Source organism: Argentina silus (genome assembly GCF_951799395.1).
Source record: "Argentina silus genome assembly, chromosome: Y".
NCBI lineage: Eukaryota > Metazoa > Chordata > Actinopteri > Argentiniformes > Argentinidae > Argentina > Argentina silus.
The window spans coordinates 29,755,129-29,781,724 of NC_139654.1; the positions used below are offsets into that span (position 1 = coordinate 29,755,129).

The window sequence follows — 26,596 nt, forward strand, 5'->3', positions numbered from 1 at the left end:
ACCATAGCACGTGCACACACACGTCACACGACACTCAGTGTTTTATAACACTAATCTAAAATCAATATGAATCTATGCATATCCTTCTTTTTCTGTCTTATTAATGCTGGGGCTGTGTAATACTGAGTGTAGATGGCTGGCTCAGACATGCTGCAACACAACAAGATCTACCCAGAACAGATCTAGAACAGTGTCACATAATAACTGAGGTGAGGAGCGGTTATGGAACAGATCAAAGGTGAATAAGGCCTGATGACACAGCTAGGTTTATGATGTCAGACCCAGAGGAGCACTCTAGTGAGGGTGGGGGTCCCCATCCCATTGCAAAAAATGGGGTGACTTTTCTTTGACTGACCGCTGCTCTGCGGGGGTTCAGAGAGATTAGCTGACCGGGCCCACCAGGACACCTTTATAACCAGTTGTGGCAGTGTATCCATCTTCTCATCTGAGGATGAAATAACATGTCCTTCTGTCTGCTAGAGATGAACTAGAGGTTAAATAAGAGGTATGGTGTGTGGAGAATGTATGAATGTCACAGCCACAGTGTGGGCCTCTGTCAAACAGGCTGTAGGTATAGAACATAACCCAGGACAGTTATTGTGGGAGTGGGCGGACGGGCGGCCGTCATCATCTCAGACAAGTACAGGATGTACGAGCGTCCCTGCCTGCCTGATGGATCTGGAACCATGTAATCATCACAGGTAAAGTGGCTATTTTGGATTTCATGTGTCCTATGCTGGCCAGGTATAGTAGGCGACCTACCTGCTATCTTGATGTTCATGTGTCCATCCAGTAGCAGGTTTTCAGCCTTCAGGTCTCTGTGGACAATGTTACAGTTGTGGCAGTACTCTACCGCTGACAGGATCTGCCAAAACTTCCTCCGCGCCTCCAGCTCACTCAGACGACTTTGCTTAGCTAGGTAGTCTGAGAGACAGAGAGAAGGAGGAAGAGAAACAAGGAGGGAGAAGGTTTAGAAGCATCTCCAGGTGTTCTGCTGTCTACCAGTCACATTTGGTGTAACGTTTGCATGCACATGAATGGTCCAAGTCTTACTAATATAGTCTGAACCAATGGTTGCTTGACTGGCTGACAAAGTATTATCTGCATTCTCTGCTCATGACTGAACAGTTATACAGTACATGTATTTTTTGTGCGTGGGGGGTGGGGTGTTGAGAACATCTAGCATGGTGTCATCATGGTTAAAAGAGGGGAGGGCAGTCAGGGTTCTGAGAACTAGCCTACTGCTGCTGTATGATCACATCAGGGAGCAGGGGAGGGAGAGGGGCCTCAATCGGATTCTCTGTCATTCTGGCTGAAGCGTGCACCAGTTCATTTCCCCTCATGCACCCAAAAACATTGGGAGGTGGGAGGTGTGCAAGGGCACATTTTGGCCAGAAGAGTAAATAAGACGGCAGCCAGGGAAAGGAGCAGGGAGTAAGGGCCAACATGACCCAACTTCACTGTTCCTGCTGCAATGGTGTTCCAAGTCTATACACACCCACCCCTGGTTCTTATATTGTCTCTCTGGGACACTATAGTGAACTATGGGACTCTTTTCCTGCAACCAATCAAAACCTGTCTTAGTCAACTGTTTCCTCTGCCACATGGGAATCTTCACTGCTTGTTTAGTTTGACTCTGTCGGTCAAACATAACTCCAGTGCAAGTCATGTTAACACAGCTATGGTCCCAAATACATTAGTGCAAAATTCTCTCTTCTACAGCCATGAGCACATGCAAGTGAATATGTCTCAAGTATACAGTAGAGATCACAGAGGTCTACATTCTATCAAGCCACATCTAATGACGGATGAGGACTTTCAGATTGCCTCTCTAATAAAAAAAACCTAAAAAAACACACTTGGCATGGGAATGTGTCAGAGCTCTGAAGACTGTTCCGCTCTCAAACACATACATACATGCGCATGCACGCCGTGGACTTTGGAACAGTGATGGCTGTTTGGTTTAGCAGACACAATAAACACTGGCCACTCAGGTCACTCAGATAAAATATTTCTCTTGTATTGACACTTCCACATAAATTAATGTTGTGTCTGTGTCTTTATCTACTCTTCGTGAATGTTCTCTGCCAAACATGCCATTAGTGTGGAAGTGGTTCCTTTCAGAGGCAGTGAGAGCGGCTCCACTAATGCTGCTAACGCCACAGAGAGCTGATGGCATCACACCAGTGGATGGATGACTAACACTCGTCAATGTCAGACAGGGGGCAACAACCTCCACACAGCCTCACTGCACTGATGCATGCTGGGAGAGGGGCATGAGTCACAGGGTTCTCTCTCTCTCTCTTCTTATCTAAAACCCTTGAACGTGCTGTCTCTTACCAACTGTCTAACTACCTCCTTCAGAACAACTTCCTCGACCCTCACCAATCCGGCTTTAAGGCTGGGCAATCTACTGAAACTGCTCTCCTTGCTGTCACGGAGGCCCTCCACTCCGCTCGAGCTTCCTCCCTCTCCTCTGTTCTCATTCTTCTGGACCTGTCCGCTGCTTTCGACACAGTAAACCACCCGATCCTTCTCTCCACCCTCTCAGAATTGGGCATCTCTGGCTCTGCACTCTCCTGGTTTGCATCCTACCTGGCCGGTCGCTCCTACCAGTTGATGTGGAGAGGATCGCTGTCCTCTCCACGAGCCCTAACCACTGGGGTCCCCCAGGGCTCTGTTCTTGGGCCTTTACTGTTCTCTCTCTATACCAAATCTCTCAGTTCTGTAATTTCTTCACATGTTTCTCCTACCACACCTACGCTGATGACACTCAACTTTTTCTCTCTTTCCCCCCTTCTGACTCACGGGTGGCAACACGTCTCGGCATGTCTTGCTGACATTTCTGCTTGGATGTCAGCTCACCACCTCAAGCTCAACCTTGACAAGACTGAGCTGCTCTTCCTCCCAGGGAAAGCCTGCCCTCTCCAAGACTTCTCCATCACAGTAGAGAACTTTACTGTGACCTCCTCCCATACAGCCAAGAACCTTGGGGTGATCCTTGACAACCGCTTATCCTGTGTGGCGAACATCACAGCGACAGCACGCTCCTGTAGATTCTTCCTCGACAACATCAGAAGGATACGCCCATTCCTCACCAGAGAAGCAGCACAACTTTTGCTCCAAACACTTGTAATCTCCCGCCTTGACTACTGCAACGCACTCTTGGCCGGACTCCCCGCCTCCGCCATCAGACCTCTGCAGCTCATCCAGAATGCTGCCGCTCGTCTGGTATTCAACCTCCCCAAATTCTCCCATGTCACGCCCCTCCTCCACACCCTCCACTGGCTCCCGGTAGCAGCTCGCATCAGATTTAAGACCCTGGTGCTCGCCTACCGGGCGGCAAAGGGAACAGCCCCTCCCTACTTGCAAGCAATGGTTAGCCCCCAAACCCCTGCACGATCACTCCGCTCTTCCACCTCGGCTGCCCGCCTGGCACCGCCACCTCTATGTGGATGCAGCAGCCGCGCCACTTGGTCACGGCTTTTCACTGTCCTGGCGCCCCGCTGGTGGAATGAGCTTCCCCCCACTGTCAGGATTGCAGAGTCACTACCGATCTTCCGCCGTAGATTGAAAACCCATCTCTTCAGGCCACATCTTAACAGTCCTTCCTAAAACCTCTTCACCCCCACTACCCTCCCTGTATTAACCCTAACCCCAACCCTTGAGACCTCTTCACCCCTGTACAAGTCCTCTCCTGTTAATAAATAATAAATAAAAAAATAAAAAGCCTTCTGGCATTACGACTGCCAATGGCCCCTGGTGTGAGCATTGATTACTTTGTCTTATGATGACTGTTGGATAGATGATTCACTTACTTAAACAAAGTCACTTTGGATAAAGGCGTCTGCTAAATGCCATAAATGTAAATGTAATGTAAATGTCTCTCTCTCGTCTGTATATCATTCCCACTGGCCTGCGTCCAGACAGTAGAGACACAGGGAGGCTGCACAGAATCCCCCTATTTTAAGGCATCAAAAGTAATGGGAGAGATTCAGACAGGGCCCTCCATAAGTATTGGAAAGAGGAAGCATTTTGTCTTATTTTAGCTCTATACTTCAACAGTTTGGATTCAAAATCAAATCAATTACTTTGGGGTTAAAGTAGAGATTCTCAGCTTTAATTCAATGTTTTCTTTTTTCAGAATGGTCTAACCATTTAAAAATTACAACCCTTTTTATACATAGTCCCCCTATTTCAGAACACCAAAAGTATTGGAAAATTGGCTTGACAGGTGTTTCTGGTTTGTCAGGTGTGTTCCGTCACATCATTTGTGCAGGCATAAGAGAGCTGTCAATGTCTAGTATTGATTCTCGGCTTTGCATTTGCCTTTGGAGTTTGCTATTGGTGTCTGTGAACATGAGGACAAAAGAAATCAGGCTGAAATCAGAAACATAGCCAAAACCTCAGACTTACCAAAATCAACAGTTTGTAACATCATGAAAAAAAAAAAAAAGCACTGGTGAGCTCAGCAAATGGGCTGGTAGACCAAGAAAGACAGTGGATGACCGGAGAATTTACCACAATTAAGTAAAAACCCAAAACAACTGTCCCTTCAAGAGGTAGGCTTGAATGTGTCAGAGACTACCATCCACGGAATACAGCCAAACTACAGAAGCTTCACTGCAAGGTGCAAACCACTAGTTATCCTCAAAAAGGATGGTCAGGTTACAGCTAAAAACTACCTAAAAACCCTGCAGAGGTCTGGAATACTGTCTTGTGGACAGATAAGACAAACATTATCATGTACCAGAGTGATTCCAAGAGGAACATTTAGAGAAAAAAGGATCTGCCCAAGATTTACAGCATACCACCTCATCTGTGAAACAGGGTGAATGCTATGGTTTGGGCATGTATAGCTGCCAGAAGAACTGGCTAATTTGTCTTAATTGATGATGTTACTGCTGATAGCAGCAGCATAATGTATTCTTTAAGTGTACAAAAACATCTTGTCTGCTTGAATACAAGCAAATGCCTCCAAATATACATCATACAGTAAGACAATGACCCCAAACATACTGCCATAGCAACCATGGAGTTTTTCAGAGCCAAAAAGAGAGTGCCCAAGTGAATCTTCAGATTTAAATCCAATTTAACATGCATTTTATTTCCTGATAAGGCCTCCAATCAAACAACAACTTAAGATGGCTGCAGTACAGGCCTGGCAGAGTACCACCAGAGAAGATACCCAGCGTCTGGTGTGGTCAATGGGACGCAGACTTCAGGCAGTTATTGCATGCAAAGGATTGTCGACCAAATACTAAACATGCGACCCATTGACCCCACCAGACCATGGGTATATTCTCTGGTGATGCTCTGCCAGGCCTGTGGGGTGGGGATCGAACCAGCGACCTCTAGGCTACCTGCCTCCCCAAAGCAGCAAGGCTGTGGGACGAGAATGGGATTTTTGCCTAAAATCTTATCCTTAGGAAATGAAATGCATGTTCAATTGGATTTAAATCTGAAGATTGACTTGGCCAGTCAAGACCTTTCTGCTTTTTGGCACTGAAAAACTCCCTAGTTGCTATGGCAGTATGTTTGGGGTCACTGTCTTACTGTACGATAATGCGCCATCCAATACATTTGGAGGCATTTGCTTGTACTCAAGCAGACAAGATGTTTCTGTACACTTCAGAATACATTCTGCTGCAATTTTTTTCTCCAAACGTTCCACTTACAATCACTCTGGTACATATAATATTCATCTCATCTCTTCACAAGACGTTTTTCCAGATCCCTCCCCTCTCTCTCTCTCCCCCTCCTCCCTCCCTCTCTCTCCCCCCTCCCTCTCTCCTCTCCCCCCCCCCCCCCCCCCCTTCCTCCCTCCCTCTCTCCCGAGGGGTGGAGACCTGTGACACAATTGACACAGTTCCAAGCAGTCAATAGGCCTTGACTAATTAATAACACTGACTCATTTGTTCTTATCAAGAGTAACAAAAAAGGGGAGGGGGGTTGTTGTTCCCGAAACATCACTTCTGCTAAGAGCTAATCAAATGCACTTTCCAATCATGAATTCACCAGACTTCCAAAAGGCGAGTGCTAACAAGACTCTGAAGTCTGGCAATGCGAGACCTGGTGTGATATGATTTCACTGGGCCTGAACACTATGTAACACTTTAATCAATCACTCACCAAATATCTCCCCGTTCTTGGCATACTCTGTCACTAGATACAGCATGTTCTTAGTCTCCATCACCTGTGAAAGAGGGAGAGAAGGGAGGAAGGAGAGATTGAGGGACGAAGAAAAGGAAGGATGGAGAGAGGGAAGGAAGGAGATAATGAGGGAGGGAGAGAATGAAGGAGAGAGAGAAGAAAAGGAAAGATGAAGAGGGAAGGAGTAATAAAGAGAAGGAAGGAGATAATGAGGGAGGGAGAGTGAAGGAGAGAGAGAGAGAGAACACTGATCAGCAAAGAAAACGCAGCACAATAACACACATCAGACCACATTGTCATCTGCAAATAAATTAAACTGTTCGATTGTTAAACATAGAGCAGATCTGAGTGAATGGGAATGACGTTCCATGTATGAATGGTTCCTCCAAACCCAGTCCTGACAGAACTGATAGAGAACAGAGCAGGCCTACTGCTGGAGCAGCCATGTGGGGGCGGCCGCCAGAATTAGATAGAAACTACAGAGACATGAATCGAGCTAAATGTGCAGGAGGAGAGAGAATTAATCAGAAACATTCATACATGAGCACTGGAATACCACACCACATATTATACTAAAAACCATATGAGCTACCAAACCAACCCTGTTGCTCTGCACACTTCTGATATGCTACTACATATTCATCTCCAACCCTCACTAGAGTGTGGTGGAGTGTTAGTGATGAGAGCAAGAGCCATGCGGCGCTGCCCTGTCTGTTTATGAGGTCTGAAGGGACATGACGACTAACTGACCCATGGTGTTGGAATGGACGAGGTGCTGGAAATAATCACACTCACACACACACACACACACACACAGTTGTGTAATAATAACAAAATGCTATTCACATTCCAAACAACCAAAGTGACTGAGTCTTACATAATGAAGTGAAGTCCTCTGAAAAAGGAGTGATCTATCTGGGCTGGGCTGTAGTGTGGACTATGAGTTGCTCTGAGGTTAGTAAAGCTGTGTAGCTGGACAAGACTGTACCCCAGGCTACACACACAGGACTGGACCCTACAGTGCTAACTCTCAAATCAACACCATGACACACTGCAGCTCAGCCAGCCAGAGTGTTGGTGAGTTATTAACTCAGCTCTGATAGCTCAGATGGTCTAGGACTGGGGGAAGGACAGCTAGATTGTGTAAAGGTGTTGGCTAACCCATTAGAAAAGGTGCTGGATAGGCCTACGGATACTAGGCTGTTAATAACGATCAAGAAAGGAAACTAAAATAGGGATTTCTGTTTGTGAATGATTTAACTATATATGCTGTGCATGTTGTTGTTGTCTGTCTGACTGACTATAATCTCCTTTGTTGACATAATGACATGATGTATGACAGAAATGTCCAAATGGATTAAATAAAGTCATCATGCTACGTTAGCGCATTCTCTCATGTCAGATAGCGTGACTCCATCTACACTGACCTGTATCTCGAAAACACTCATAGGATAGCTCAAAAGTAGCCCGGCTGAAATGTGCTGTCATATTGTTACAATGGGTAGACTACTTGTAACTAAAACAGTAACTCAAATGCTTCTAAAAGTGACTTGAAACAACAGTAACTAACGATTTATATCAAGTTTTCATGGTTTTCTAACATAAGTAGCAGTCTCATAGAAAATAATTGGAGGGAATGAATATCACAAATATGATCTACTTCATGGCAGATTCTTCAGAACTTCAGCTTGGTTCTACGTCCTACAGACGCATAGGAATGGCACCACCTGTCGTAAGAAAATTATGTTAGAGAGGTTTACCTGGTACAGTTTGATGATGTGTGGATGGTCCAGCATCTTCATGATCTGGACTTCCCTGTAGATCTTCTTCAGGTTCACAGTATCCAGCTGACTCTTATCAATGATCTTAATGGCCACCTGGAGGAGACACGACAGACGTTATAGATCAGTGATACACAGTGGCCACTGTAGAATACACAACAGACAAAGGTTCATAGATCAGTGATACACAACACCACATTGGCCAATGGCCACCTACAGGAAACGCATTATAGACATGTAGGTTAAAGATCAGTTATACGATGATGAACATACGATATACGATCAACACGCTGGTCACCTACACATTGGCCACCTACAACAGAGGTTTGTATAAGTGACACAGAATCTGGGCAAACAGACAGCTATCAACAGAATATATTCCGGTCTAATGAGCAAGAACACAATAAACTACTTCTCCTAAATTTCCAGTGATGATTGCCTAACGGGGTAGGAAATTAAGGGATGCCCTGGAAAGTTCATGAAATGCCCCTGAAATCATAATGACGAAGGCAAAAAATGTAAGTTCACGAAGGTTCAGGCAAGACACTTTAAGGAGGAGAGCAGCTGGTCGTCAGGGATGGACAGCTGATCTCACGTTATGCAAATCATGTCACATGTTCATGGGACAGGCTATAAGAGCCGAGTTACGCTAGACTCACCATAGCTGAGCAGTTGTTCGCCACTGGCTGTGCAAGTACTTTTTGTGTATTTTCTTTTCTTTACCTGGTTGGGGTTCGCCATGTCTGATCTATCGGAGTTGGCCTCTCCATGGAGGTAATTGAAGGCGTTCCTCCCGATTCACCAGTGCATCCTCAATGACCTTTACCGCCGTGAGATTGTGGGCATGGGCATTGATCACAAGGATCTTTTCATGTTTTTTGCGGTCCTTGGGGCCCAATGTTCCATCAACCGTTCGGGTCGGTAAAGCTACATCTAAGAAGCGTCATGCATCACGCGACCCCACGGCCCCGAAGAGGGCGAGGGTTCCAGAGCCTGCGCTGGTTTCGCCTGTGGTGGAGGACCCGGTCCTCGCAGCGCTCATAGACATCCAAGGCTCCCTGGGTTTGATGAATGCATGCCTCACTACATTGGAAAACATCAACACCACCACCGGCACTTTCTCTTCCGGCATTGCCCTCAGCCCATCCGCGGCCGTGTAAGGGGTTCCGGTTTTCATGCCTGACGTCACACCAATCAGGACGATGGGTACTGGAGTCCCGGTAGCAGTCGGCAGGGTCGCATTCGTCTCTCCTGCTGCCACTATTTCTGGAACCAGATCATAGCAGGTAACAATATCAATCTGGTGAAGATGTTGATCTCTGCTGAGGGGGCGATAGACACGTGGTTGACTGTGGGGACATTTCTGTTATTCTGAAGGAATGTGATCCTAGACTGTTTGACAATGGTGGAATTTAACATATCTTTTGAGGGTTTTTGGGACACCTTGTGCAAAGTTTTCCCAGAGAGGAGATACCCATTTGAGTTTGATCTCCGACTTGGCACTCACCTACGGGGGAAACTTGTTTTATGAATATCATACATTTTTCTCCTCTAAGGCTGCTATGACCCTTCAGTGCTCTAATGTCAGGCTGGACTGGTCCATGGTGGATTTGCCTCTAATATCAACGGTTTTCACTAGGCACCGTGCTTTGTCATGTTCTGTTTGCGGTTCTGCTCCTGATACTGTTGGTGTTTGTACGAGGACGGTGCAGGCAGGCACTATCCCACCTCAGCCGTTCGACCCCAGATGGCCGCTACATGGATATGTGGAGACAGTCACTCTCGGGCGATCTGCCCTCGCAGGGGGTTTCCAGGGAAAAGATGAATTTAACATCCCTCAACATCAATGTACTTGAACTTTCTAAGGCGCTTGATCAACCATCCTAATGATTCCTTTGTGGCTTCTCTCATTACTGGTCTTACTCATGCTGGTTTAAGTTCTATTCCTAAGGGAATACATGTCCTAATTTGTTGTCTGCATGTCAAGAACCGGATGTGGTTGATAGGTTGTTTAAAAAAAAGAAAAGGTGGAGGCTACATTTTGACTACATTTGATCTTTCTGCGCCTCACAATGGCCCTGTTCCAAGCATCAATACCCCCCCCGTTGACCACGCTATTCGGATGCTTAAAACAGCAGGTGCGAATCATGCCTCTTCATCACTCTTAGTGGCATTATGTATTCTAATGTATTCTGATGTGTTCTCAGCCAGACTGCCCTTCGGGTGTCGCAGCAGCCCTCGCATTTTCGATACCATCAGAGGCTTTATGTTGGATCCTCCTCAATAATTGTCGGCTGCCTTTCATGTTGCATTTACTGGACACATTTTTTGTCATCGATTTTCCCTATTCTCCTCCTGCTCAATGCATTTCAAAGCTCAAAACTACTTTTAAAGCGCTAGGCGTGCTTCTAAAAAAGAAAAGACAGTGGGGCCTCTAACTTCCTTGGAGTACTTAGGCATCACCTTCGATAGCATTTCAATGCAAGCTTCTCTGCCTGATCATGAGGAGTTTTTTCAACATGATGTCCGTTATTAAACGCGAATTGCTTTCTCTGCTAGGGCATCAAAATGTTGTGATGCATTTTATTCCTCATGGCCGTGCCTTCATTTCCAGGCTTTTAGATTTGGCTAAATCTGTTGACGGTTTATATGATATGGTTACTATAGATTCGGGTTGCCAATCCGACATGCGTCTTGGACCCTTTTGTGCGAAAATTGAACATTTTTCACAGATCTGGCTCCTTCAGATTTTATGTCTACCTCAGAATTAGCAATCAATAGCGCTTCTCGAATTATATCCTATCGTGGCAGCATGCATCATATGGGGCAATCAGTGGACTAGGAAGCAGATTCTTGTGCATTGTGACAACAAAGCTGCAGTTGACAATCAATATGTGAAGCCGTTCTTCCGTTCCCATAATCAATCGTTTAATGACATGACTTACCTGGGTTTGTGTAATGGGGAATTTTTGTGCTTAGGGCTGCTTACATTCCTGGTTTACAAAATAAAATTGCTGATTCTCTGTCCCGGTCCAAAGGTACAGTTGTATATGGAAAGTATGTGATGAACAGTTATCGAGCAGGTGGTGGCTGGGTATTGATTGCGTAGTAGAAGTAGAATGACCAGGCAGATCTCGATAATCATCCATGGTGGGTCGCAGACGTGCTCTGTATTCTAGCACAGAGCCATGAGGTGGTTTCTTGACATCCCCTGGCCAATCCTGAGACATCTGCAGGAAAGCGGTAATGGATTCACAGCTCACAAGGTAGAATATTCCCATGTACGAGATAACATGGGTAGTTCTGCTTCGTTCATCGTATGGGTGCTGACAAGCTTAGAAGGAAAATGTGTTTGTAAAAGGAGATTTTACCCTGCCCTACAATACGATGAGGTCGCTGTGCTACATGGGTAATAGTAAATAGTTGAGGTCACATAATGATAGAATGAACTTAAACTTAACATTTGAGCAATGTAAGTGTCCTGACTGAAAAGCCAATAAAAACGTATCAGGAACTTATCAAAAGTAATCATCATCAACAACAGTGGATAATCAAGTGTTGTGAGAGATATTAGGCCTTTAATAGCTACATCTTCAAACCATGAAACAAGAGCTTTTCATCCTTGAGTGACAGTGTCCTGGAAACTTTTTAAATTGGCTACAAAAATAAACAGGGGCAAAAAAAATTAAATAATAAAGCCCTTAAAAAAGTGTTAATTTCCTACTCTTTTGCGTAATGTGTTTGCTCAGCAGGAGAATAAAAAATAAAAAATAAAATAATAATAATACACATATATATACAGTGGAACCTCGAGATACGAATGCCCCAATATACAAATGTTTTGAGTTACGAATTGAAAGTTCGTAGAATTTGTGCTCTGAGATACGAATGAAAATTTGAGATACGAATCCTTTTTTTTTGCGAGAACTGGCAGCCGCCTGCACACGAACCCTTTTTTTTTCAAATTTGAGATACGAATGTTTTGACTTACGAAGGAAGTCTCGGAACGGATTAAATTCGTATCTCGAGGTTCCACTGTATATATATATATATATATATATATATATATATATATATATATATATATATACACTGCTCAAAAAAAATTAAGGGAACACTTAAGGGACACATCAGATCTTGATGAACAATTTTTCGAAAATGGATACAGCTCAATGCCATACATGGCCAGACATGGTTAGTGTATCATGGAAGCGTAAATACTGGGATTTATTCATGTATCTGGAGGAAAACCTGATCGAGAAGGCTGTCCAACTCCGTGGCAAGTGCCATGGTGTTGGATAATCCAGCCAGTATTGTACAAGTCCATGCTGATGCCCTTGCTTTTCATTAAATCCAAACAACATGTCCTTCAAAATGTACTTTACAACACAAACACTCACTTCTAAGATAAGAAAAACTGTGATCATAAAATAGAATATCAAGTGTGGCATCACAAGACCCCAGCTCTCTGACCTATGTTGTTAGGCCTGGACAACTCAAGAAGAGAAGTAGAAACTCCAGAACAGTGGCATGTCATAATACCATGTCTTTGTAAAGAACAAGGGGTCCCGGCCTGGCTTTGCTTTTCCAATTATAGCGTGTACAGTACACACAGATTGTCCAAGCAGCAACATCACATTATTATAGTTATATAATCACAGACCTATGTAGCATGCCCTAGATACTGTCTCTACTAGCTTGTTTACAGCAGGATTTGGGCTGGTTTGATGTCTAAGTAATAACTTAGATTACATACATTCACTTCCTGTAGCTAGTGATTAAGTGTTTGACGCATTCAATGGGCAGGGCCTATTACAATGATAGGTAGGCCTAAGCTCCCATGGGTGAGTGAGGAGAGCCTCACAGAGTTAAAGTGGTAAAGACCCAAATTGAAGAGAGAAAGGGACTGGACGGGATAAGAATAGGGACCATACATTTATTCCCCAATACAACTTCAGACGGTTATGGACATGATAAAGCGGACTCTACACATTAGTGGTCACATGACAAACTAACACAAGTTAACATTACATTATATCTGACTCCCAAGATATACAGTCATGGTCAAAAATATTGGCACCCCTGCACTTCTTTCAGATAATGCACCACTTCTCCCAGAAAATTGTTGCAATTACAAATGCTTTGGTATTCACGTTTATTTATTTTGTTTGCATTAGAACAACACAAAAAAGCAGAGAAAAAAAAGCCAAATCTGATATCATTCCACAGAACTCCAAAAATGGACTGGACAAAATTATTGGCACCTTTTCAAAATTGTAAGAAATAATTGGATTTCAAGCATGTGATGCTCCTTTAATTTGTATTTAAACTCACCTGTGGCAAGTAACAGGTGCTAGCAATATAGAAATCACACTTGCAACCAGTTTAAAATGAAGAAAAGTTGACTCAACCATTGTGTTGTGTACACCACACTGAGCATGGAGAAATGAAATAAGAGGAAAGAATTGTCAGAGGATTTGAGAACCAAAATTGTGGAAAAGCATGGACAATCTCAAGGCTACAAATCCATCTCCAGAGATCTTAATGTTCCTGTGTCCACTGTGCGCAACGTCATCAAGAAGTTCACAGCCCATGGCATTGTAGCTAACCTCCCTGGACGTGGACGGAAGAGAAACATTTATGAAGGATTGTTCGGAGTGATGGATAAAAGAACCTCGATCAACTTCCAAACAAATTCAAGCTGACCTGCAGACACAGGGTACAACAGTGTCAGCTCGCACCATCCATCACCATCTGAATGAAATGGGACGCTATGGTAGGAGACCCAGGAGGACCCCACTACTGACACAGACATATTACATTTTTACATTTACATTTATGGCATTTAGCATTAAAAAAGCCAGACTAAAGTTTGCTAAAACTTACCTGAGGAAGCCAAAATCCTTCTGGGAGAACGTCCTGTGGACAGGTGAGACCAAAATAGAGCTTTTTGATAAAGCACATCATTGTACCATTTACAGAAAACAAAATGAGGCCTTCAAAGAAAAGAACACGGTCCCTATGGTCAAACATGGTGGACGTTCACAGATGTTTTGGGGTTGCTTTGCTGATTCTGGCACTGGATGCCTTGACTGTGGGCATCATGAAATCTGAAGACTACCAAAGAATTTTGGAGCGCAATGTTGGGCCCAGTGCCAGAAAGCTGGGTCTCTGTCAGAGGTCATGGGTCTTGCAGCAGGACAATGACCCAAATCATACTTCAAAAAGCACCCAGAAATGGTTTAGGACAAAGCTCTGGAGAGTTCTGAAGTGGCCAGATCTAAATCCCATAGAAAACCTGTGGAGAGATCTCAAAACAGCAGTTGGGAGAAGGCACCCTTCAAAACTGAGAGACTTGGAGCAGTTGGCAAAAGAAGAGTGGTCCAAAATTCCAGTAGAGGGGTGTAAGAAACTCATTCATGGTTACAGGAAGCGATTGATTTCAGTTATTTTTTCCAAAGGGTGTGCTACCAAATATTAAGTTGAGGGTGTCAATAATTTTGTCCAGTCCATTTTTGGAGTTCTATGTGGAATTATATCAGATTTGGCTTTTTTTTTCCTCTGCTTTTTTTGTGTTGTTCTAATGCAAACAAAACAAACAAACGTGTGAATACCAAAGCATTTGTAATTACAACAATTTTCTGGGAGAAGTGGTGCATTATCTGAAAGAAGTAAAGGGGTGGCAATATTTTTGGCCATGACCGTATTTTATGATTAAGAATGATTTGCTCATCCCTGTTTGACAGACACTCCTAGATTCCATTAAGAATACCCAATATGCCATGACCATGCAGTTACAATAAATCGTGAGGAGTTTATGCATAGTACAATCTGATGTCGATGAGTCTACGTGTTGTTAACTATGCATGTGAACATTAGACATTAATGGTGAACTCTGTGATAACCTGGTCACGATTATGTGGGAGTCATCCAGCGCACACTATCACATAGGAAAAATGTGGATAGAGTACAAACTGTAAACGAATGGAAGCTGTCTTTTCTAAAGGTTATTTTTGTAAGTGGGGCAGTCTCACTCATATGTTTTCTTTATTGGATAGAGATAGTGAATAATGAGAGGAAAGTAAGGAGGAGAGGGTATGTCAGCAGGTCATGGGCTGGATTCGAACCTATGCCGACATGGGCTAGTACAAGAACTTGCTATATCCGACTCGGGTACCGTTCAGGGGCGCTCAGAGTCTTGTAATTTCCGGGATATTGCGCAATAACCAGAATTATGTATTTAATAGATATTTTCGGGTGCAATTTAGCTAATATGCGTTTGTATTTAGGGATCGTAAATTAGGTGTCATTTAGCTAATATGCATTTGTATCAAGCTAGCTTTATGTAATGTAGAGTCACTACAGATGTGAAAGTGGCTAAACGTCAACTCGCCGACCAAATATTTAACAAGGGCAACTTAACTCACAAACTCCCTAAATATAAACAGTTAATCAAATGCCCGACCAGGGAGAAGATTTTGGATCACTGTTACAGCACCATCAGCAGAGCTCATCATGCAGTTCCCAGCGCGGCTCTGGGACTATCTGATCACGTTCTTATTCACCTGATCCCGGCATACAGGCAGAAACTAAAACTTTCTAAACCTGCTGTGCGGACATCTAAGAATTGGAGCAGCAGAGAAGCAGTAGAGGAGCTGCGTGACTGCCTAGACACCACATTTTTAAGACTGCTTCCAACAGCCTGGACGAATACACAGAGTCTGTGACGTTATACATCAGCTTCTGTGAGGACAGATGTATTCCAACACGCACCAGGGTGAGTTACAACAATGACAAGCCCTGGTTCACAGCAAGACTCAAACAGTTTGGTTTGGAGAAGGAGAGGGCTTTCAGGAGTGGAGACAAAGACAGATTTAGACTGGCTAAGTACACGTTTGGCAAGAAGATTAAGGAGGCCAGACAACAGTACTCAAAGAAGCTAGAACAACAGTTTGCAGCCAACGACTCCTCGTCAGTCTGGAAAGTCCTTCGAGTGATAACAGACTGCAAAACCAAATCCCCCCACTCTATGGATGACCTCAGACTTGCAAACGACCTAAATGACTTCTACTGTAGATTCGACAGACAATGGAGCAGTCCTGACTCTGACCCACACAACCAACCCTCCCCCACAGCTATCACACCTCTTCTTCCCAGCCTGGACAGAGACACTACCCCCCCTACACAATGGACCCAGACAGCCCCCTCCCCCCCATCGCACCTCTCTCCATCCAGGAAAGAGACGTCAACAAACTGTTAAAGGAACAGAACCCCCGCAAGGCAGCTGGACCAGACGCTGTCTCAAAGTCAAAGTCAAAGTGGCTTTATTGTCAATTCTTCACATGTCAAGACATACAAAGGAATCGAGAGGACGTTTCTCACTCTCCCACGGTGAGACAGATAAAGTGCCCAGGCACAACAGATAACACATACTAAAAGTAAAACATTCAATAAAAATAATTTAAAACAGTGCAAAAAGAGCAGTCAGTAAAGACAGTAAAGTCAGTAAAATAGCAGCCAAATACTGTGTATTATGTATAAAAAAAATAAAATAATAGTGCAATAGTGCATTGTAGCAATAGAGTAGTGGATTGTCCAGAGTCCGTGTGTTTTGGGGGGGGGGGGGGGGGGGGTGGGGGTGGTTTCAGCTTCCTGACAGCTAGGAGGATGTGGCTGGGGGAAGTGAGGGGAGAGAATTTAGCTTCCTGACAGCTTGGGGTATGAAGCTCTTCGTGAGTCTGGTGGTGTGGGCACGGAGGCTCCTATACCTTCTTCCAGAAGGCAGGAGGCTGAACAGACTGTGTGCGGGGTGGCTTGCGTCGCTCACAATCGAGGTAGCTTTTCGGGTGAGGCGGGTGGAGTAAGTCTCTTGCAGGGAAGGGAGTGGGGCACCAATGATCTTAGCAGCTGTGTTCACAATGCGTTGCAGTGCTTTCCTACTGTGTTCGGTGCAGCTACCGCCCCACACAGTGATGCAGCTGGACAGGATGCTTTCAATGGTGCCTCGGTAGAATGTTGTCAGGATCGGTGTGGGAGCTTTCGCTCGCTTCAGCTTGCGGAGGAAGTAGAGGCGCCGCTGGGCTGTCTTCGCCAGTGATGCGGTGTTGGTGGTCCAGGAGAGGTCCTCACTGATGTGCACCCCCAGGAATTTGGTGCTGCTCACTCTCTCCACAGCAGCACCATCGATGGTCAGTGGTGGGTGTTCGGTGTGCCCTCTCCGGAAGTCGACCACAATCTCCTTCGTTTTGCTGACATTCAGCAGGAGGTTGTTGTCTCTGCACCACGTGGTCAGAAGGTTGACCTCCTTTCTATAGTGGGTCTCGTCGTTCTTGGAGATGAGACCCACCAGAGTTGTGTCGTCCGCAAACTTCACCATGTGATTGGTGCTGTGGGTTGATGTGCAGTCGTGAGTCAGCAGGGTGAAGAGCAGGGGACTGAGCACACAGCCTTGGGGGGCCCCTGTGCTGAGTGTGATGCTGCTCGAGGTGTTGTTGCCGACTCGTACTGCCTGTGGTCTCTCGCTGAGGAAGTCCAGCAGCCAGTTGCAGAGGGAGGTGTTGAGCCCCAGCTGGTCCAGTTTGCAGATCAGTTGTTGCGGGATTATGGTGTTAAATGCTGAGCTAAAGTCTATGAAAAGCATTCTCACATATGAGTCTGCTTTTTCCAGGTGGGTGAGGGCTGGGTGGAGAGCAGAGCAGATTGCGTCCTCTGTGGAACGTTTTGCTCGGTATGCAAACTGAAAGGGGTCCAGGGTGGGGGGGAGGATGGACTTAATGTGAGACATGACTAGCCGTTCAAAGCACTTCATGATGATGGGGGTCAGTGCTACCGGGCGATAGTCATTGAAGCAGGATGGAGCGGATTTCTTTGGCACAGGTATGATGATGGAGGTCTTGAAATGTGATGGGACAGCAGCTTGACGCAAAGAAGTGTTAAAGATGTCCGTGAAGACATCCTTAAGCTCCTCTGCGCAGTCCCTCAGCACACGGCCTGGGATGTTGTCTGGGCCTGTTGCTTTGCGGGGGTTGATGGTAGAGAGTGTCCTCTTCACACTGGCAGCAGACAGGCACAGGACCTGATCGTGGGGGGGGGGTGGAGTTTTCTGTGGGCTTGTAGTGTTTGTTGCTTCAAACCGTGCAAAGAAGCTGTTGAGGTTGTTGAGCAGAGAGATGTTGTTGTCGCAGGTCTGTGGCGCGGGCTTGTAGTCCGTTATGGTCTGAATGCCCTGCCACAGGCTCCGCGTGTCTCTGCTGTCCTTGAAGTGGCAGGTAATCTTATTTGTGTAGTCCAGTTTTGCTTTCTTGATGCCACGGGACAGGCTGGCTCTCGCTGTTCTTAGGCCATTTTCATCCCCGGCTCTGAAGGCTTTGTCTCTGGCCCTCAGCAGCCGATGGACAGCCCCTGTCAGCCATGGCTTCTGGTTAACCCGAGTGATGATGGTCTTTTTGTGGGTCACATCATCAGAGCACTTACGGATGTAGGAGAGGACAGTGTCTGTAAGCTCCTCATTGTCCGTATGGTTGTTCTGTGTGGCTGCTTGCTTGAACATGTCCCAGTCTGTTGTTGCAAGACAGTCCTTGAGAGCAGACCTGGACCCCTCCGGCCACACAGTTATCTCTTTCCGGACCGGTTTTCCGACTTTCACTCTGGGCCTATATGCTGGCATTAGCATGACAGTGATGTGATCAGAGAGTCCGATGTGGGGGAGGGGGGAGGCCTTGTATGCTCCTTTGTGGGAAGTGTAGACCAAGTCCAAGGTGTTTTCCCCTCTTGTTGGGAAATTGACATGCTGATGGAGTTTTGGTAGGACAGTCTTAAGGTCAGCATGATTAAAATCTCCAGCGAGGATGGTAAATCCATCTGGGTGTGCTGTCTGTTGTTCACTGATGGCCTGGTACAGTTCACAAAGTGCCGCATTCCTGTCACTGTTGCTGGAGGTTGGAGGGATGTACACTGCGGCTAGCAAGACCGCAGTAAACTCCCTCGGCAGATAGAAAGGACGGCACTTTATGATCATAAACTCCGCCAGTGGTGAACAGTGTCTGCATACTACCACAGCGTCCCGGCACCACGCATCACGAATGTAAACACAAACTCCGCCGCCACGCTGTTTACCTCCGTTGACGAGGGCTCTGTCCGCTCGATAGCATGTCAGCTGCTCAAGTTGTACAGCGGAGTCGGGGATGTTGTCGTTAAGCCATGTTTCAGTGAAAACAAGTACACAGCAGTTACTCACTGTCCGATTAGCTGACCTCAGCAGTCGTATATGATCCATTTTGTTGTCCAAGGATCGTACGTTAGCCAGGATGATGGATGGTATGGCTGGGCGAGTTGGACTAGCCGCTAGCCTAGCCCGGATACCTCCGCGCTTGCCCCTCTTCTGCTTCCTCGCACACCGCTTCCGACCTCTCCTTTCCGGGGGAGTGGTGGCAGTCGAGTCGAGTCGGGTCGGGTCGAGTAGTCGCGGGCCGGCGAAGTAATCCGAGCTCTTCGAGTGTCTCTGTTGTGGTGTCCAAAACGTTGTAAATCTTGCTCTCGCAGATGTCTAGCAGAGCCTGTCGACTGTACTTGTATTTCGACGCAGACAGACGAGACGAACACGACAAACTTTCGGGCAAACACTTATTAAACAAACAAAACACCGCATTCTCTGGAGCGCGAGTGGTCGCTGCGTGTGCACGCGCCGCCATCTTGGTTCATAGTGCTCCACACTGAAGCACTGTGCAGACCAGCTGTCTCCAGTGTTTACGGACATCTTTAACACCTCACTGGCTGAATGCATGGTACCTGCCTGCTTCAAAACATCCACCATCATCCCAGTTCCCAAAAAGCAGAGGATCACAGGCCTTAATGACTACAGACCAGTCGCCCTGACCTCTGTGGTAATGAAGACCTTTGAAGGAGCTGCAAATGTCATCAACCTTCTTTTCAAAATAGGTGACAGTCATCGGCAGACAGAGAGGAGGGAGGAGGGGGAGGAGGAGGGTTGAGGAGTGACGAGAACGTGGAGAACAGTTTCCTTGGGTCAGAGACAGAAGATTGAATTTTGGAATGGTAGTATAAGGCTTTAGCAGCTGATGCAGATGAGGTGTAGTTGAGGAGGAGAGAGAGACAAGGGTCTAGATCATAGGTGTCAAACTCATTCCATGGAGGGCCAAGTGTCTACAGGTTTTTGTTTTTTCCTTTCAATTTAGACCTCGTCAACCAGGTGAGGGGAGTTCCATACTAATTAGTGACCTTAATTCATCAATCAAGTAGATGGGAAGAGCAAAAACCTGTAGACCCTCCATGGAATGAGTTTGACACCTATGGTCTAGATCATCAGGAAGGCCAGATTTTCTCCATTTCCTCTCAGCTGCCCGGAGCCCTATTCTACAAGCTTGCAGGGTTTCAGACAGCCAGGGAGCACGTGGAGTGGATGGTGCCGGCCTTGAGATCTGTGGACAGAGAGAGTCGAAGGATGAGGAAAGAGAGGACAGGAGGGTAGAGGAAGCTGCATCAGTGGATAGAAGAGAGAAGGATTCAACAGAGGGTAGGGCGGATAAGACAGAGGAAGAAAGAGCGGTGAGTGAGAGGGTGCGCAGGTTGCGATGAGAGAACACAGTGTGGGTAGAGACTGGTTGGGAGGGTGAGCATTTGAGAGGGAGGGAGAAGGATACAAAATGATGGTCCGAGACTGGAAGAGAGGGGTAACAGTGAGGTTTGAGGTATGGGAGGATCTAGTGAAGACAAGGTCAAGCTGATTGCCCGCCTTATGAGTGGGAGGAGAGTGGGACATGGTCAGTTGAGCATGGTGGGTAGATTAGGTTGGAAGGGTTGCGAGTGGAGGTGTAGCGTCGATGTGTCCTCCTAATGGAGGAAATAACAGGAATGGGGAGAAAGCACATTGTGATTTTTTGCCAGTATAGAGGGAGAGGGTTATGGGAAATGTAGGATACAGGTAGGCTCAATACACTCAGGGTAATGAACTTTTTTTATTTATTTTTTTCATTAAAGTAGAACTAAAATACTTAGTAGTATGGCCTTCCTCTCAGGCCTTTCTCGATGGACTCCACAGATAGACTCCTATGTCTTTGTGTCTGGAGTCTTCGTGTCAGGAGGCTGTCGCTCTGCGATCTCACAAAATAAATGCAGATTCTGTGATTGCTGATGACTAGCAGGGTGGCATCCCCTCCCACCTGATGATCAGTTAACGACCAGACAGGTTTCACCACTCACTCAATCAATGCTCCCTCCCACCCTGGACCCTCACCAATTTGCCTACAGGCAAAACAGATCCACTGACGACGCCATCGCCACCGCACTCCACTCCGCCCTCACCCACCTGGAGAAGAGGAACACCTACGTGAGGATGCTGTTCGTTGACTACAGTTCAGTATTCAACACTATTGTCCCCTCCAGGCTCGACACCAAGCTGAGGAACCTAGGCCTCAACTCCGGCCTATGCGACTGGATGAGAATGGGCTCAAAGACCTCCACCCCCCTGACCGACAACACTGGAACCCCCCAGGGCTGTGTCCCGAGTCCCCTCCTCTACTCCCTGTACACCCACGACTGCGTGGGCACTCATGGCTCCAACTCTGTGATCAAATTCGCTGATGACACCACAGTGATTGGCCTGATCACAGACCGCGATGAGACGGCCTACAGGAGAGAGGTCGACCGCCTGGCCCAGTACAGCCAGGAGAACAACCTCTCTCTCAACACTGACAAGACCAAGGAGCTGGTGGTGAACTTCAGGAAGAAAGGCCGGGAACAGGACCCTATCAGCATCAACGGGTCCGCAGTAGAGAGGGTCAACAGCTTTAAGTTCCTTGGCGTCCATATCTCCGACGACCTCACCTGGGACGAGCACACCAATCAGGTAGTGAAAAAGGCGGCTGAGGAAGGTTGGCATGGGGCCCAAGATCCTGCATACCCTCTACAGGGGCACTACAGAGAGCATCCTGACGGGATGCATCATGGCCTGGCACGGCAACTGCACCGCCCTCAACCGCAAGGCGCTGCAGAAGGTGGTGCGGACAGCTGAGCGCATCAGTGGATGTGAGTTTCCCTCCATCCAGGACATAGACAGCAAACGATGTGTCAGCAAAGCCCCATATACAGCAAACGATGTGTCAGCAAAGCCCGGAGGATCATCAGAGACCCCAGCCACCCCAATCACAGCCTGTTTGAACTGTTGCCGTCCAAAAGACAGAGCTTCCTCCGGAGCCTCAGGGCCAAAACTTAGAGGCTCTCCAACAGCTACTTCCCCCAGGCCATCAGGCTCATGAACAAGCCTACCCCGAACCCATGACTTTACCCCCAGCACACCCACAGAATAGACTCTACCAGCACAGTCACTTTAACAACACCTCTTACACCAACAGCACAGTGCAATAATAATGACATTCCACTGAACACTTTACTTTTTTACTCTACTATTTATACTGGAATTATGTCATGTCTACTGTCTTGTGTCCCCAACATCGTCACTGTCCAACCGTCTCACTTATCTTGCACTGTCACTTATTGTCTTGTCCTACCTCATTGCACTACTGCGTATTTGTATTATTTGTATTGTATGCTGCATTGTCAAGGAACCGAGCCCAAGAATTTTACTCCCTGCACTCGTGTATGAGACGTAACAAATAAACTTCAACTTGACTACAAACAAGATTAAACCAATTTACTCAGACTGGAGAACAGGCTTCACCACTCACTCAATCCCAAATGTATTGGAACATGGTACTTCACTTCATCCTCCAGCACCTAGACTCCCCCGGCACCTACGCCAGGATCCTGTTTGTGGACTTCAGCTCTGCATTTAACACTATCGCCCCAGCTCTCCTCCAAGACAAGCTATCCCAGCTGAGCTTGTCTGAGGCCACCTGCAGATGGATCACTGACTTCCTGACAGACAGGAAGCAGCAGGTACGGCTGGGCAAGCTTGTCTCGGAGCCCCGGACCATCAGCACCGGAGCCCCACAAGGCTGTGTGCTCTCTCCTCTACTCTTCTACACCAACAGCTGCACCTCTAGCCACCCTTCTGTCAAACTCCTTAAGTTTGCGGATGACACTACCCTCATTGGATTAATCTCCAATGGTGATGAGGCCGCCTACAGTGAGGAAGTTGACAGCCTGGCTTCCTGGTGCAGCCAGATCTACTTGGAGCTGAACGCGCTAAAAACTGTAGAGATAGAAGTAGAATTCAGGAGAAGCCCAGCCCCAACCGCCCCCCTCATCATGTGTAACTCCCCAGTTAACACTGTGGAGTCATTCAGATTCCTGGGGACAATAATTTCAAAAGGACCTCAGGTGGGCGGAGAACATCACCTCCACCATCAAGAAGGCCCAGCAGAGGATGTTCTTCCTGCGGCAGTTGAAGAAATTCAACATGCCGCAGAAAGTGATGGCCGAGTTCTACACAGCTCATCAATCACTGTCTGGTTTGCTGCCTCCACTGCCAAGGACAAAGGCAGACTGCAGCGGATAATTCGGTCAGCCGAGAACCTGCTCTCTCTCCTGGAACTGTTCCACTCCAGGACCAGTAAGAGAGCAGGAAAGATCATAGCTGATCCTTCCCATCCTGGTCACAACCTCTTCCAGAGACTTCCATCCGGCAAAAGGTTCCAGTCAATCAAGACTAAACCCTCGCGCCACCTGAACAGTTTCTTCCCCATGGCAGTGGGGCTCACAAACAAGCCCCCTGCCTCTCACTGACTCTGGGACTTCCACCACCCCCCCCCCACACACAATGCACTGTGTAATTTATAATTATTTTAAATTATTCTAATTTATAGTGTACATGCCCTACAACCATTTCACAACCTCTAGCCTCATTGCCACTTAGTCTCACACAGCCTACAAGATGTATTGTTCTGCTGCTCTTTTTTGTAAATTTGTTATTGCTATTTTGTTCATATTTTGCTATTTTGTAAATTTCTTGTCAATATTTACTATTTGTTTTTTTATGTCCATGCACCAACCTCACCAAGTCTATAAGTATGTGCAAATATACTTGGCCAAATAAAAGAATTCTGATTCTACAGTATTTATCCAATTAAACATTAGGCAGCCATAAACACTGTTCAACTTGATCATTAAAATTGAATCACCCAAGGAATTTTTGGGGGACTTTTGATTTCCACACCATGACAGATCATCATATACACTTGTTGCCTCCCTCTCTAGCACAGTCTGCGTGGCATGATAGAGATGTCCTTGCTCCTTGACGTGTGAGGCACAGGGTTCGATTCCTGCCTGCAGCTTGTTATTTGGGGGGATGCAAGTGATTTGATTTTAATGATGGAGTTGAACAGATGCTTATGGCTCATGCCCACTTAAGTAGGGTGTGCATATATTTCATTGATTGAGTGGCTCTTATAAGAGGCTTTGTGGGGGGGGGGGAGCGGGAGCATGTGCTTGTCTACACCAAAGACACAGTGGCAGCGAGACATTCCCGAAGGCTCGAGAAGCAGAACCCTTGTTGGGGAGGTGCACACCATCAGCCCTGTAGAGCGTGGAGTCTCCGTACTTAATGCAGTTGTGTCCTTCAGGAAGGCTGACGCCAAGATATTAACAGAGCGCCTGGTCCTTTCAATTTGGAGCATGAGTACACCCTGCTCGCGTAACCAGGTGCTGCACTGTCCGATGTCGGTCGACATACATTTTCATGGTCTCCTCCAGATCCAGCCGAATCGCCTGCATGAGCTCCGTGCCCATGAGGCTGCACAGGTTTGTTAATCTACTCCAGTCCTCTCCCGTGAGTGTATCACTTCTGATAGTGCCACTAGTTTCTCATTATGTTCTTATTTATTATCACAGTATTAATTTAAGTGAAACAGCTCCGCGTATCACAGAACTGTCATTTTATTATGTGAATGTATTTCCATTTTTGGTAACTCTTTTTTATTAATTTTCATGTACTTAATTGCCAACGATAATGTATCTGTTCAACTTGTTTATTTCATGTGCTGCTCTGCACTGACATCTTTAAATGTTCCAAGACATTAATTGTCATCTCACCTGTAGCCTATGCAACAACATTGTAACAATACTACATACAAAGCTAAAATGCCTTTAGCTTTAGTTTTAGCTTTAGTTTTCCTTCGCTGTGAATAATACAAAATAAACACAAACACTAATATGGGCCTATTTATCCAACCATTACTTTTCATCTATCAGACCATCCCACTAGGGTTATCTGACTTTAATGATCGAGTTGAACAGCGCTTATGGCTACCTAATGTTTCATTGGATAAATACTGTAGTGACTCTACATTACATGAAGCTAGTTCGATACAAACGCATTACACCTAATTTACGATCCATAAACACAAACGCATATAAGCTACATTGCATCCAAAAATCCATTAAATACATAATTCAGATTATTGGGCAGCATCCCGGAAATGACAAGTCGCGCAGCATCTGACCATCTGAGCTCCCGAACTGTACCCGAGTCATCTGTGTACGACACCGAGCTGAGAGAGAGGGGCATTTATCACCATTTACAATGGCAGATCAGACGATAACAGCCTTTGTATCAGCCACAATTAAATACATGTAAATCACATGACCGTCTCCACCAAATCCGTCTACAGAGTTGCATTTAAAAACGAGTGACAGCCCATTTCACTGCTCAATAGTGTGTACATCCACAGGGGTCATTGACAAATGTGACTTAGGATCATTCAAGAACGGGAAGAATAGTCAAAGCATTTCAATGAAAATGTGGAAATAATAACTTTATAGAGTAGGCAAGGGTGCAAGGTTTTGAAGCTCGCACACGGAGTTTATTAGCTGGATAAAATGCATAGTTAGTGTTGCCATTTGCCAGAATCTCACACTTAGCTAGCTAGCTAACTTTCCTCTGCTAGCTAGCCGACTCACCTCGGTCTTCGTAATGCGATGCCTCGCCAGCTTCACAACGGCGAAATTGCCCTTTCCTAAAGTGCGTTCGATATCGTAGAAGCCCACTCGGACCGGACCCCGAAGTATCGGTTTCTGAAGGCTGTCAGCAGCCATGACCATGCTGTTCTCGAGGGCTTGTGGAGAGGAGGTAGCCACAGACTGGCCACTGAACCGACAGATAACAAGGCGACGAAAACAATCCGCCCTCTAAAAATGTGTCTATTTAAAATAGACAAAGTAAAATTGTCGGTTGCGCAGCCAGCTTGGACATTGACAGCCCCTCAGGCCAACGATACGAAATAGGACATTTACAAGTGCCACGGGCTTTCACGCCACGTTCCCCAATACAATAGAGCTATAACATTTCAGCTAGCAAGCTACCCTATTAGCTACAGTACAAGAGTTAACTTGCAGGAGGCATCGCGTTCTCTGGTTGACGTGCATTGACGTCAGAGCCAAGGGTTATTTGCACAGGGGTCGGGGCTCTTAATACGTTCTGCACTTCAGTGCCAAATTGGTTTCCAAGGCGACAGAACCATCTCTTACGTCAACCGGTAACCTTTCTGTTCTGAAATCTGTTTGCTCACCCGCCCATATGTAACTTTGAAGTTGGGTCCGCAGGTGCTTTGATTCTAAAAGATTGTGTTTCTCTGAGTCAAAGCGCAGGGACATAAAAACATTATTCATGCGTGTTTATGCGAGCAAATGTCTGCATATTGTTTTGACAGATGTGTTTACAGTTTTATAGCAGCTTGGCGTTAAGAAGA

The 26,596-nt window shown here is 46.1% G+C and overlaps 1 protein-coding gene across 2 annotated transcripts in view; it reads right to left on the minus strand.

Moving 5' to 3' along the window:
- Positions 1–26,196, minus strand: part of LOC310824228 (serine/threonine-protein kinase SIK2-like) — a 56,516-nt gene extending 30,320 nt beyond the window's left edge. Inside the window, exons 1-4 of one of the 2 annotated variants that reach the window (XM_083697058.1) lie at positions 25,809–26,196; positions 7,914–8,030; positions 6,133–6,196; positions 763–924 (exon numbers count right to left, since the gene is read on the minus strand). In XM_083697058.1, the coding sequence (XP_083553184.1) occupies positions 763–924; positions 6,133–6,196; positions 7,914–8,030; positions 25,809–25,949 (484 nt within the window). In that variant the 5' untranslated portion in view covers positions 25,950–26,196. Of the gene's footprint in view, positions 1–762; positions 925–6,132; positions 6,197–7,913; positions 8,031–8,657; positions 8,745–25,808 lie in introns of those variants that run through there. The other variant, XM_083697059.1, reaches the window with a different exon arrangement.
- Positions 26,197–26,596: the final 400 nt, after the last annotated feature.